Source organism: Bactrocera tryoni, chromosome 4 (assembly GCF_016617805.1).
Source record: "Bactrocera tryoni isolate S06 chromosome 4, CSIRO_BtryS06_freeze2, whole genome shotgun sequence".
Taxonomy (NCBI): domain Eukaryota; kingdom Metazoa; phylum Arthropoda; class Insecta; order Diptera; family Tephritidae; genus Bactrocera; species Bactrocera tryoni.
The window spans coordinates 35,529,298-35,541,866 of NC_052502.1; the positions used below are offsets into that span (position 1 = coordinate 35,529,298).

Here is a 12,569-nt window from a genome sequence, read left to right on the forward strand (position 1 = left end):
TTTCCACTCTCAAGGAAATGGCGCTCAGAGAACTCTCCTCCCTTGCGTGAACTTCTACACATGACCCCACCCTATAGGCATCATACTTCGCATTCTCGACTTGGTTCTCACCTCTCTGCTGACAGTTACAACCTCGAAGTCATAGATATGTACATTCGTCTATCTTGAGACTAGCATTAAGACCAAAAAAAAAACGTCAGGAATCCAACGCAGAATAGGCAATTGAGAAGTGAAGTCCTCTCTCGATGAACAAATACCAGGCTTTGCAACTCACTCATAATCCCCGTCCCGAGAGAGAGGTTCTGCAGTTTTTTAATAGTCTTTTACGCATTGAAACGAAATTCTTCCGTCAACACATTTTCTGTTAACACGCTCGTCTCGTATTTTACCCTTTTGATAGTAAAAGAAAAAGATATGCCGATAATTTCTTTAAACAAAAACCTCACGGCGTTCAAAGTGCAATATTTACGAAAGAGCCTGTTTATTCGTGGCTCACATATGTATTAGGTATCCTGGTTTTGTCGTCCATTTCAGTTTCGAATGAAAAGCATATCCTTACAGTAAAAACAAGAAAAAACGTTAGCTTCGGTTGCACCGAAGCTAAATACCCTTCACAGGTGCATTTCTGTTAGTAACTATGTGTTCAGTTTGTATGGAAGCTATATGCTATAGTAATCCGTTCTAAACAAGTTTTTTAGAGATTACATTGTTGCCTTAAAAAATAACATATATCAAATTTCGTCAATATATTTTGTCAAATGTGAAAGTGGTCCATACAAGCGTTTGATTCCGATCGTTCAGTTTGTATGGCAGCTATAAGCTATAGTTAACCGATCTGAACAATTTCTTTGGAGATTACATTGTTGCCTTAAAAAATAACATATACCAAATTTCGTGAATATATCTTGTCAAATGTGAAAGTTTTTCATACAAGAACTTGATTCCGATCGTTCAGTTTATATGGCAGCTATATGCTATAGTTAACCGATCTGAACAATTTCTTCAAAAATTACTCTTTTGCATTAGAAAATAACATATACTAAATTTCGTGAATATATCTTGTCCAATGTGAAAGTTTTCCATACAAGCATTTGATTCCGATCGTTCAGTTTGTATGGCAGCTATATGTTATAGTGGTCCGATATCGGCCGTTCCGACAAATGAGCAGCTTCTTGAGGAGAAAATGACGTTTGCAAAATTTCAAAACGATACTAGGATACGATGAGAGACTAGTTCGTATATATACAGACAGACGGACAGACAGACGGACATGGCTAAATCGACTCAGCTCGACATACTGATCATTTATATATATACTTTATAGGGTCTCCGACGATTCCTTCTGGGTGTTACAAACTTCGTGACAAACTTAATATACCCTGTTCAGGGTATAATTAAACTTTGACCAAGCGGGGGCATTGAGCTCAGCTCTGTGTATATTGGTGAATTTTTCCAAGGCCAAACGTAATCTCTCCCTAAATATACCATTAGTGTCCAGGCTTCAGAATTTTCCAAGAACTTTTTTCTCTTTAGTTCATTCAAATTACATAAAAATCGCATTTGATCTGGGCCTACAATGATTTTTCATAAATATTATATCATTTTTTTTGTAATTTTTAACAACTTCGCAGAATTTTAACTTATGGATTTAATTGATCGAAATACATAAAATTATGTTTAGATTAGATCAATAAATTTTCTTTGTTATGATGATCATCTGATTTAACTTTTGTTTTTTTTTTTTGAGAGTCTACGATTCGTAGACACTTGATGGATGCAGTAGATCATACTAGTGGATGAGCGATGGCGTCAACTTTTCTTCGCCATTGTAAAGGACAAAAAATAATATATTATATATTAGGGTGTGCCATTTTGAGCCAACCTTTTTTTTCAACTGAAAAATAGCCTCAAAACTTTCGAAATGTGTAAAAAAAAGTCACTCAAAAGATGAGCTCTTAATATTAATATTAAGAGGTGCCTCTTTCAAATTTTCTGTTTTTCATAGAAATTACATGGAAAAAAAATAATTTTTTATGTATGTGCACGCGATGGCTGCCAGTTAGATGGTAAACTCGATTCCGATTCTTCTCGAAAATCGAGTTTTCACGTAAAATAATCGATTTTTCGGAATCGATCTTCAGTAGTCGAAGTCGATTAAGAATCGATTCTTGACATTCGAAAAAGGTAACAATCGCCCAGAAGTGAAATACATCCATCATATAGTACGGAATTGATACCAAGTGAGTACTACCATTTCCGGTCTGTAGCCAATGAAGGTGCTTGTAAAAAATTCGTTTCAAACGCAGCTTTTGAAAATCGTTTTTGTTTTTTTCAATAGAGAGAAGGGTGTCTATGAGAACAGCATTATCATGTTACATTCCTTGAAAGAAAACCGAGACCGTCCTTATAAATTGCCTCAGTCTGTTAATAATTGTTCTAGAAAAGATGTCTTCATATTTAATAAAAAATCCTGCTTTTAAGCTATTGAATAAATTCAGTATGTGCATATGTCATCAAAATTTAAATAGGACAAATTTTTTATAGTAATATCTCTTCCAAAGGCTTATTACAAAGCAATTTTGGTTGAAGTATCTGAGATCAACTTACGAGAATAATTTTTATTCGTTAGTCTCGCCAAAACTCAAGAACGGCTGAACCGATTTGGCTAATTTTTACTTGAAATATTTGTGGAAGTCCTTGTAAAAATGCGTGGAAAATATAAAAAATGGCAATCTTATTTTCTTATACAAATTGATGTTCATCCAGTTGCTGTTATTTAGGCTCGCTCAAACGAAATATTTTTTTGGTATAACTATTAGTGACATCTGTGTATCACATCAAAATATTTAATTATTTAAAGACGTTGCCAATGAATCACGTCCAAGACGGCCATCAACATCAACTGATGATCAACACGTCAGTAAAATAAATGAATTGACACCTGAAAATCGATGATTAACAGTCAGAGATATTACTGGCATCGTTCGAATATTGGAAGGATCAGTGAAAACCATTTTGAAAGATCATTTGATTCTAAGAAAAGTAAAAGCACGATTGGTTCCAAAATGACTAATTTTTTTCGAAAAACATCGTCGCGTTAACAACTGTGAAACAATGCTTCCCAATTAGTAGGATGTCATGAAACGTATTATTACTGGCGATGAGTCTTTGATCTATGCTTACGACTCGGAAACAGACGATCAGACGGCCGATTGTCGTGGGAAAGGTGATCCGAGGCCGAAAGCACCACATCAAAGCAGGTCAAAAATCAAAGTCGCGTTGACAGTTGTCTTCGATTATCTAGGTGTGATGCATTCCGATTTCCTTTCTGCTGGCCAAACTGGCAACAAGGAATACTTCTTGAGTGTTATGTATCGTTTGCGAGAATTTATTCGTAAAAATAAAAATTAAGAATTTTAAAATTATGAACAAAGCTTTATAATGTTTTGCTCATATGTAGCTGATTTTGGATTTGAAATGTTTATTGTAGGCCAGAGAAGGTTTGAAACGTAATAAAATATGTAAAAGTAGCGAGGAAAGTAATAATTAAAAAACTTTATTTGAGTTGACAACATAAATTAAAAAAAAGAGACAACAACTTATCAATAATATTTGGAAGGTCGTCAGTGTTGTTTTGTTAAGACATTTTTGTCGTTGTATTGAAATAGTTTGATTATTGTAATTTAGTTTGTTTTTATTACTGCTCATGCTTCTTTTGCTAAATAGGATATCATTCGTCAGTTCTTTGTACTATACTTTGTACCATAAGCAAGCCAGCTAACAAGCCCACAAATAATTCAAAAAAAATGTCTAGACTCAAAGAAACTCCAGTGGGATTTCTTTTTCCCTAACAACAATTACGCTATTTTTAGCAATATTTCTAAGAATATCATGACCAAACCCAATAATTATTTGCATAGTGCATAACATTAATCACAGTCAGTCAAACGACAACGTCACACTTAAAGACGTCACTACTTTATGAAAGTGTGAAAATACCTAAATTTCTAAATATGGCAAATTGCGAATGAGGGTGTTGGCTGAACATTTATTACAAAATTTTAAAAAGAAGTAAAATTCGAAAAGAGCACCGTCAAAGTAAACATAAGTAGGGGAACTTATTTGCACTTTATTTTTAAATATGCACACGTCAGGGAGTAAACAAATAATTACTCCGGCACACATACCTGTCTATGCATGTATGTATGTATAGTATGTACGGATGTATTCATCATTCGCAATTACACTCAATACTCTAAGGTAAATAGATAGAATTATGTATGTACGTATGACTGAAGACTGATGTGTTCACAGAAATGTCTCCGCCCCGCCGCCGCTAACAGCTGTCAATACAAATGGCCATTGGTTGCTTACGACAGCGACGTCACAAGCACATAATTGAAATGCATGTAATTGACAAAAAAAAAACTCAAGTAGATACCTGGGAGTACCTAGGAGTTTGTGTGTGCCTGCATTATGAATGCAATTACAACGCATACAGGCATAAACGTGACTAGCGCAGGTAACAGTGATAGCATACACATACATATGTATGTATATTGTCTAGGTAAATACCACGCTTTGAGCATAAATCTGATTTTATATACTTGTAAGCAGTACTTACAACACCTTTCTGCTGCATAGCATTTCACTCAAGCGTGGCAAGAGCGTAAAATTTACATCTGCATTTGTGTGTGGAAGTGTGTGCGTTTGGTTTTAAGCAAGTGCCTAAGTAAGCGGTTTATTACTCACCGGCCCACTCAATGCTCACAGCCAAGCTACAGCCTTAGGCTCGGTCTCAAAACAAATAACTGCACACACATATGTATATACATATATTTATATAAATGTATGTATATACATACATAAATAGTTGGCATGCGCTGCGTTCATAGCGTAGGGGCTTGTGCCCTAGGGGTGTCTCCATAGCTGAAGAGTGTGAAAAAGCGTGCGTTTATAGGTGAATCTTACCTTCTTGTGCACCTAAGAAGCACACACATACACTGAAAAATAAATGTAGATGTATATTATATACATAAATACCGTGGCGCGTCTGGCTGCTCATCGCCGTCCTCTTGTTGCATGCGGAAAATGCCGATGAGTAATTGCAGAGTGCGCGCGTTTTTCTTCGTTTTTCGTTCTTTTGCGCGCCTGTTGGCTGGAACGCGCAGACGGACAGACACGCACCTACACACAATATTTACACACATATACATACATACTTATATCCGCTAACAACCATAAACACCTACCCATTTGCCACGATTTGCCGTGATAGTTCTTGTTTCTTGTCATTAGTTGTTGTTGCTTTTTGTTGTGATTTCAACATTTGACTCAATTGAATATACACAGTTAATTTCTAACTCATTGCTCGTAACTCTTATTCATAATTGTGAGGGAGACTCAAGCCGGCCCGCAAGTAAGCGTGTCGCGCTGACTAACGCGTCGCTTATTGGCATCTGTGTTCGCGTGTGTGTATGTGTGTGCGTGTGTGTAAACGCTGCATGCCGGCGTTAACAAGCTCATAAGAGAGTCGGCATTCAAATGTTTTTAGTTAGTTCATATAAAGACTGCGAAACGTAAGCAACGCTATTATTAAGTATTAAATCGACAAATGAGCAACACGCAGCTCGGAGCAAAAAAATAATAATAATTTAAATTAATAATAATTGAAACGAACGAAATAAGTATTAAGTAAAGATTATATTAAATTATTAACACGTTATTAAAAGTCAATTGAAAGGCGCTGTGAAAATTAAAGTAATTAAAATTAATATAAATATTATTAAGCTCGTTATTAATTTATTTACTGCGAAGCACGTGTTATAACGGAATTTATTGTCACGAATACGTAATTTGGCTGTGTAAAAAGCACGTGTGTGTTCGAAAAAACGGAAATATTTACAAAATCACAAAAACTTCATTTGCGATTGCAACAAATCAGCTGTTAAAGAGCCGCACAAGTGAGAGAGAGAAGCAGCGAATTGGCTTCCAGTGCAAAGGCACTAACTAACAGTATTTTTTAAAAGAGGCAAAAGGTAAGAATGATGGAAAAATTTAGAAAAAAATTAAATAAACTTTTAAAAAAATTTAAATAAAAATAACATAAAAATTTTCATATGAAATAAAATAAAAATTTTAATGAAAAAAGTATTATGTGCGGTGCTTCAATTAATAAATGTGATTACAAAATTAATTAATATCAAATAAAATATATTTATGAATGACAAAATAAAAATAATTATTATGAAATAAAATATATAAAAAGTAAAGCAACAGAGTAATTTATTTAATTAGTAGTTTAATTTAAAAAATATGCGTAACATAGCATAAAAATAATATTTTATACAAACTATTAAATAGAAAAAAGTGTAAAAATAATTAATATGAAATTAATTATTAAATAATTAATTAAAAAAGTTGAAATATAGTTTAATATAAAATATTTTTCAAATAGAAACTTTTTGCACCACGCCGTAACTTCAAACTGCTTGGAAAAGAAAAAAATAATATAAACACAAATTTTTCGAAAATTATTAGCGCTAAATTAAGAACGTGCCTTTAAAAAAACTTCTTTGAGAATTAATATTTTTGCTGTTTTAAGAGTTTTGTAAAGAACTTTCAAATTTATTAGAAAAAAAATTTAAATTCAAAAAATAATTATTTAATTTAATTATTTGATTTAAAATAATAAAATAAACTTTACAAAATTTAAATTAAATTTTTATGAAAAAAAAACGAAAAATATCCTGAAGTTAATATGAATATATGCTAAAAACTGTATTTAACAAAAAGAATGGTCTTAAAATATTCAAATAAAAATTTGTAAAATTAAAATAACATGTATTTTTATGAATAAAGTTATAAATTTTTATGAAATTAATATGAAAAAATGGTCAAAAAAATTAAATAATATTGAAATGAAATGAAATTTCGTCAAAATTTAAATTATTTTAATTAAAGAAATTAATTTAGTTAAAAAAAATTAGCCTAATTAAAAAAAAATTATTTCAAAAAATCACAATTTAAGTAAAAAAACTAGGAAATTTCTCGAAAAGAAACCAAAATAATGCACATACCAACAACAACTTTCGTTATTATGTCGTCATAGCCGCAAAACATAAATGAATATAGGTCAACATTTACCTGTGTCTTTTAGACAAAAAAGATTAATAATAAAACTTTAAATCAAAAGAAATTAAAACCCAACAAAAAACAAACATTGTAGGGTAACTTCAAAACAATAACGACCTTTCATTCCATTTTAATGACAAAGACATGGTTATTATAAGCTCGATGGCTTACGCCTACAAGCGTGCGTCAACGCGCGCTCACATGCACACACACACACATACACATGCGCACCTGCACAGACATGTAGGTACGTCATCAACGTGTTTTATAGCCACTATTTGGCACGCCATCGCAGACACGTCCAGCGCGCAAGCGTACCGCAAGCGAAATCCCCAAATTGTTTTATGCCAAACCATTTACATATACATACATACATATGTATGTATGCACATTATATATACTATATGTGTATGTATGTATATACATGAAACTGTTGCTAGTCATTATGAGCTACCGCATTAGATGCAACTTATAATTTGCAGACACTAAACAATCCGGCATGGCTGCATACAACCACAAATGTATGTGTGGAATTTCTGCATTTTTCACTGACAGATGAGCCGCGTGCAACTGCTGCTGCTAAGTGAGTGCTGTTGACTTCGTCCTCGTTTTTGTTATTGTTGCAGCGCATGCGCCACACGTTGTTTTAGGCCTTTGAATGACACTTGTTTACAGCATTTTGTAGTTGCTGTTGTTCTTGTGTGTGCTGCCTGCCTACCGTTTAGGTTGCAACTACTAGTTTAGTATCGTAATATGTTAATATTGCTGCCTCGCAGGTATTTTGCAATATTAATTAACATATTTGTAGGATTTATTGCCGGCGATAAGTTGTTGTAAATGTCAACTAGGGAGATTTTTTATTTTTGTTTCGTTCGCTTAAGAAGATACAACAGCAACTGGTTTGTTTAGTTGAGTTATGCTTTATGGGTTGCGTAAAACATAAACAAATGCGAAAAAATTAAAAAAAAATAAATAAATATTAAAATATTGAAATAAAAAATATACAAACATATTTTAAAAATATAAAACATGAAATAAGAAATACATATAAAAATTATAAAAATATATTAGAAAAGAAAATTAAAAGAAAAATTGAAATAAACTAAAATCAAAATTTTTAACCCAAAATTTGTTTACTAATAAAACATTTTCATGAAATTATTTTAAACTATTATTATAACTATTAAAAATTAAAAAAACTAATAAATAAATAAAAATATATATTTTTTTATTGTAAAATTTCAATTTCTTCCGATCTTTTTAATTTAAAATTAAAAAAATTATTTAAAACTGAAATTAAAATATTTTTTAATATACGTATGTACATATAATACAATCATATTTTAAATCAAACGTATAAAAAATAATTGATTAAAAATATATTAATTTATCACATACATATATTCAGATTCAGGTTATAAAATTAAAAATTTTCTAAACACAAATTTTACTTCCAAATTTTAAGATAACAATAAAAATATATTTTTTATTTTAATAATTTCAATCAAATATTAATTTAAAAAAAAAATTAAATAACATAATTTTCAATCAAATAAAAATTAAAAAAATATTTATTTAAATAAAACAAGTATAAAAATAAAATTATTTTTATTGTATTAATTTTCCGATCTATTAATTAATAATTAATAAAAATTATAATTTTTAATTAATTTCAGCTAACAACAAACGACCACAAAATGGCTAAAACAAGCGCCACGCAAACACAGCAAGGCCAACGAACCAAACAGTTAACAAAATTAACAGTATTCATGTTTACAGTGCTAACAGTATTAACACAAATGCCTGCAAACAGTGCAGCGGCCGCCATACAAGCCGTTCACATGCACACCTCAGCCACCCCCGGCAACAACGTCCGACCAGCAGCATTAGCAGCTATAAACGCCGCCGAGGCGCTTAGCAATCAACAAAGAGCCGTCTTTCAACAATTACTCGACAGCACGGCAGGTGCGGCACAACACGGACGACGAAAGCGACTGCGCAAGCGCCACAACGACGAAATGCACCTGAGCGGCTTAGCTAGTGTGACAAACGATGCTGTGGCGCCACTTGAGTGGGTGAATGCATGCGGGTTTGTGCGGGAGGAAAATGCCGAGCCGAGTATACAGCATATGATGGCCAAAGAGGAAGCAGTGCGAACGCTGAGAAAGGCGCTGCGTTCGGAGAATACAACTATAAATGCACTACATACGATAAATATCACCGATATGGCCAGCTGGCGCAAGCATAGTAGGAAATATAAATTTCTGCCAACACTGAATCGAACAGCCAAAGTGAGTATATATTCATGTGAATTAAATAAGAAAAACATAATTATTCATGCACAAAAATGTGAAAATATTGGACGTCATACAATCAATTGATTACTGCGAAACTTACGAAGCGCATTCTGCAAAATTAATTTATTTTTTTTAACAACAACAAGCAACGCAAATAACAGTGAGCGCATAAATATAATATGTATGTAAACAGTATGTCTGTGATATGAAGCACTTTCGTTGCGCTGCTGACCGATTTTAAGCTGAACGCGCGCCCTGCATGCGCCGCGCTTACCAATTAAACCAGCCATCCATCCATCCAAGCAACCAGCTGAGCAGCCGAGCGGCCGAACGGCCAGCTGTGCGCTTGGCGTTCGCTGAAAGCTCGCGCCAACTGTGACAATCATTTACTACTTAATAAGCAAATTATACGAGCCCGTGTGTACATGCATACAAACACGCTTCCTCTAGTTTGGGTTAGCCTCTTTTTTCTTTTTTTCGTTATTGCGTGACGTAGTGACGTACTTATTCGCTCGCTTTGCATACACACTTACATGCAGACGAGCAAGCCGATGACTAATGCAAAAGTTTAGTCACTTCGTATCGGCGTATCCACGACCGCAGACCGCTAGACACTGAAATTCATCCAAATATACATACATATGTATGTATGTGATATATACATATGTGTGTGTGTGATATATACATATGTGTGTGTGCGTACAACTGTTGAAATGTATATCACAGTGTGTTTGTGCGCGCTTTTATCACAGCATATAAGGCACTCGCTTGTTTTGAATTACTTGTTGTGTTTTTGGCGCTCGTATGCCATGGAGCTTGGTCTGCTTGTCTATCACTTAGCAGCCGCTTTTGTTATGGTTTTTTGCTGTTGTTGTTTTTTAGCGAAACGCTGATTGTTAGCTATATTGAGCGCGTAGCATTTGCTTTTGTTATTATTATTTTTTTTATTCCTCTTTTCCGTACTTTTGTACTTACAAAGCTTTGCTTGCCGAAAGTCGGAGGCTCGCACGCTTATCACCTATCAAATTTCACTCTGGATTTTCCCCGACAATTGGATTTATTTGTTTTCAGGTGTGAATAGAATGGATTTTCCCAAACATTTCGCAAAATGACTATTGCAGGAGGTTGAATCAGTATATAGAGGCGCGGAGTCACATAGAAAATATGAAAGAAGAATTGAAACAAGAAAAATGTCAACTTTGGTTGCGCTGAATCTACTATAGAATACTCTTCACAAGTAAAAATGTTTCTATACACTCACTTCATTTCGTTTGGTCAGCAGCTATAAGATATAGTATTTCGATCCGGACAATATGACAAATTTCGTGAAGATAGTTTGTTATACTATATGTAAAAGTTTTCCATACAAAGATTTCATTTCGAGCGCTGAGTTGGTATCACGCCTCTACGGTATAGAGCTCCGACAACGGCGGTTTCGATAAATGAGTAGCGCTTTGAGCAGAAAAAAAACATGCAAAATTTCAGATCGATATCTCAAAAATATTTTCTGCAAAAGGCTTCTTTATTTTTCATTCGACTTTTTAGTATGAAATTGTAACTAAAGAAAAACTAGTCAGCAATCCTATCATAAATAAGCCTTTAAGCTCATACATACCAAAAATCCCACAATCAACCGCCAACTAATCATTACCTTCTCTTCCATTACAGATCGAACTTCATCACTGGCATCGCGCCATGCAGAAATTTGTCGCCAGCTTCGCCGAACTGGGTGTGAAACAATATCGTTGGGATCGTAAAAATCTGCAAATGGTCAGCGCCACCACACACGAACTGAACGCACTGTTGCTGAGCGCGCGGCGCATACTCTGCGAAGTGGAATCCGCCATACATGCTGTAAATCCACAAGCGAAAATACGCTCCGTTTCGCGCGCCGAAATGCAAAAGAAGCTGAATTTCTATTCAAACGATCAGGCACGTGTCGACAAGCAAGGTGTGGACGCGAAAGATTTGCGCTTCGCCAAACAACGTTACAACAAATACGTGCAACATATGTTGCAAATAGTGCGTCGTCAAATGCAGGCGACACGTAAGCGGGTGGGCAATAGAGCAACAGCCAAGTCTGTAGCCAGCTACAGTGATGAGAGCAACTACAGTCACTGGTTGGATCTGGCCGATTTGGAGGGCTACGACACCTCTGCGCAGGCGTCGTACGGCATGAGCGACGAGTTGCCGTTGGCAGCGTGAGCGCATAACACATAATGGTGTTAGTGTATTAGTAGTGTAATGAATTTATCCCAGTATGTGCCATTAATAGTGTAACTAAAAGAAGCTATGCCTACAGTAGCCTTTATAAAGGCTGTTGAAAGCGCGTGTCGGCTCGGCTGTTGTATTATACCGAAATAAGGACGTCCAATACTTAAACATACCACTAAGTTTAATTAGTTTTAAGCGCACAAATCCTAGTTATAGGCTAGAGTTCCTCAAAGTATGCATCACATTACTTATTTATTTATTTATTTATTGCATTCATTTAGGCGTATAAGCGCATTTTACATAAAACGAAAAATATTTATTGAAATCATGCCCAGCCACCATTTAGCAGCTAAGTTGTTCATATTTATTGTTGTAATTAAATTTTTGTACACACTTAATTTATAAATTATGTAAGTAGTTAGCTCACTCAACCAATTATAGCATTTTTTAACGCAATGATATTATGTACATATGTATGTATTAAAATAATTTTTTTGCTTGTGCTAAATAGTTAGTGTGCGTTAATGCCTACTGTGATTAATTAGCTGCTTAATGTAATATTTATTTATTTTAATACATAGCTGTACATACATAAGTAGTTAGTTTTTTTCAAATTGTTAAGTGGCACACCCAGTGTAAGAGCCTTAATTGGCGATTTTTGGGAATTAAAACAAACAAAAAACTACGAAATCAATTGTTTTGTTAATTTTGAAGGTATGTTTATATACAAATGGTGATCTGTTTCGATGTTCCCTACTCTTTTTTTAAGAAAAAACACATAAACTTCTAATCTAATGGGGGAATGTATATTACCATTCGAAAGAATATTATTTGGCATTTATTTTTTGTAGATTATCTTTTTCACATGTTGGCTTATATGGTCCATCTGTTAAAACCATTTTCCGATGACTCGTTCGAGAATTT

At 33.9% G+C, this 12,569-nt stretch overlaps 1 protein-coding gene across 1 annotated transcript; it reads left to right on the plus strand.

Moving 5' to 3' along the window:
- Positions 1 to 5,807: 5,807 nt before the first annotated feature.
- LOC120775572 lies at positions 5,808 to 12,258 on the plus strand. The gene is made up of 3 exons (XM_040105804.1): positions 5,808 to 6,038; positions 8,811 to 9,425; positions 11,100 to 12,258. Exons 2-3 carry the CDS (start codon positions 8,832 to 8,834, stop codon positions 11,634 to 11,636), a joined length of 1,131 nt encoding a protein of 376 aa, XP_039961738.1. The 5' UTR covers positions 5,808 to 6,038; positions 8,811 to 8,831; the 3' UTR covers positions 11,637 to 12,258.
- Positions 12,259 to 12,569: the final 311 nt, after the last annotated feature.

What these genes read in the sequence shown, in the direction of transcription:
- LOC120775572 (XM_040105804.1), top strand. Translation starts at nt 8,832, where the DNA reads ATGGCTAAAACAAGCGCCACGCAAACACAGCAAGGCCAACGAACCAAA. An exon ending in CACTGAATCGAACAGCCAAA is followed by an intron (nt 9,426 to 11,099) that starts GTGAGTATATAT and finishes CTTCCATTACAG; the next exon opens with ATCGAACTTCATCACTGGCA.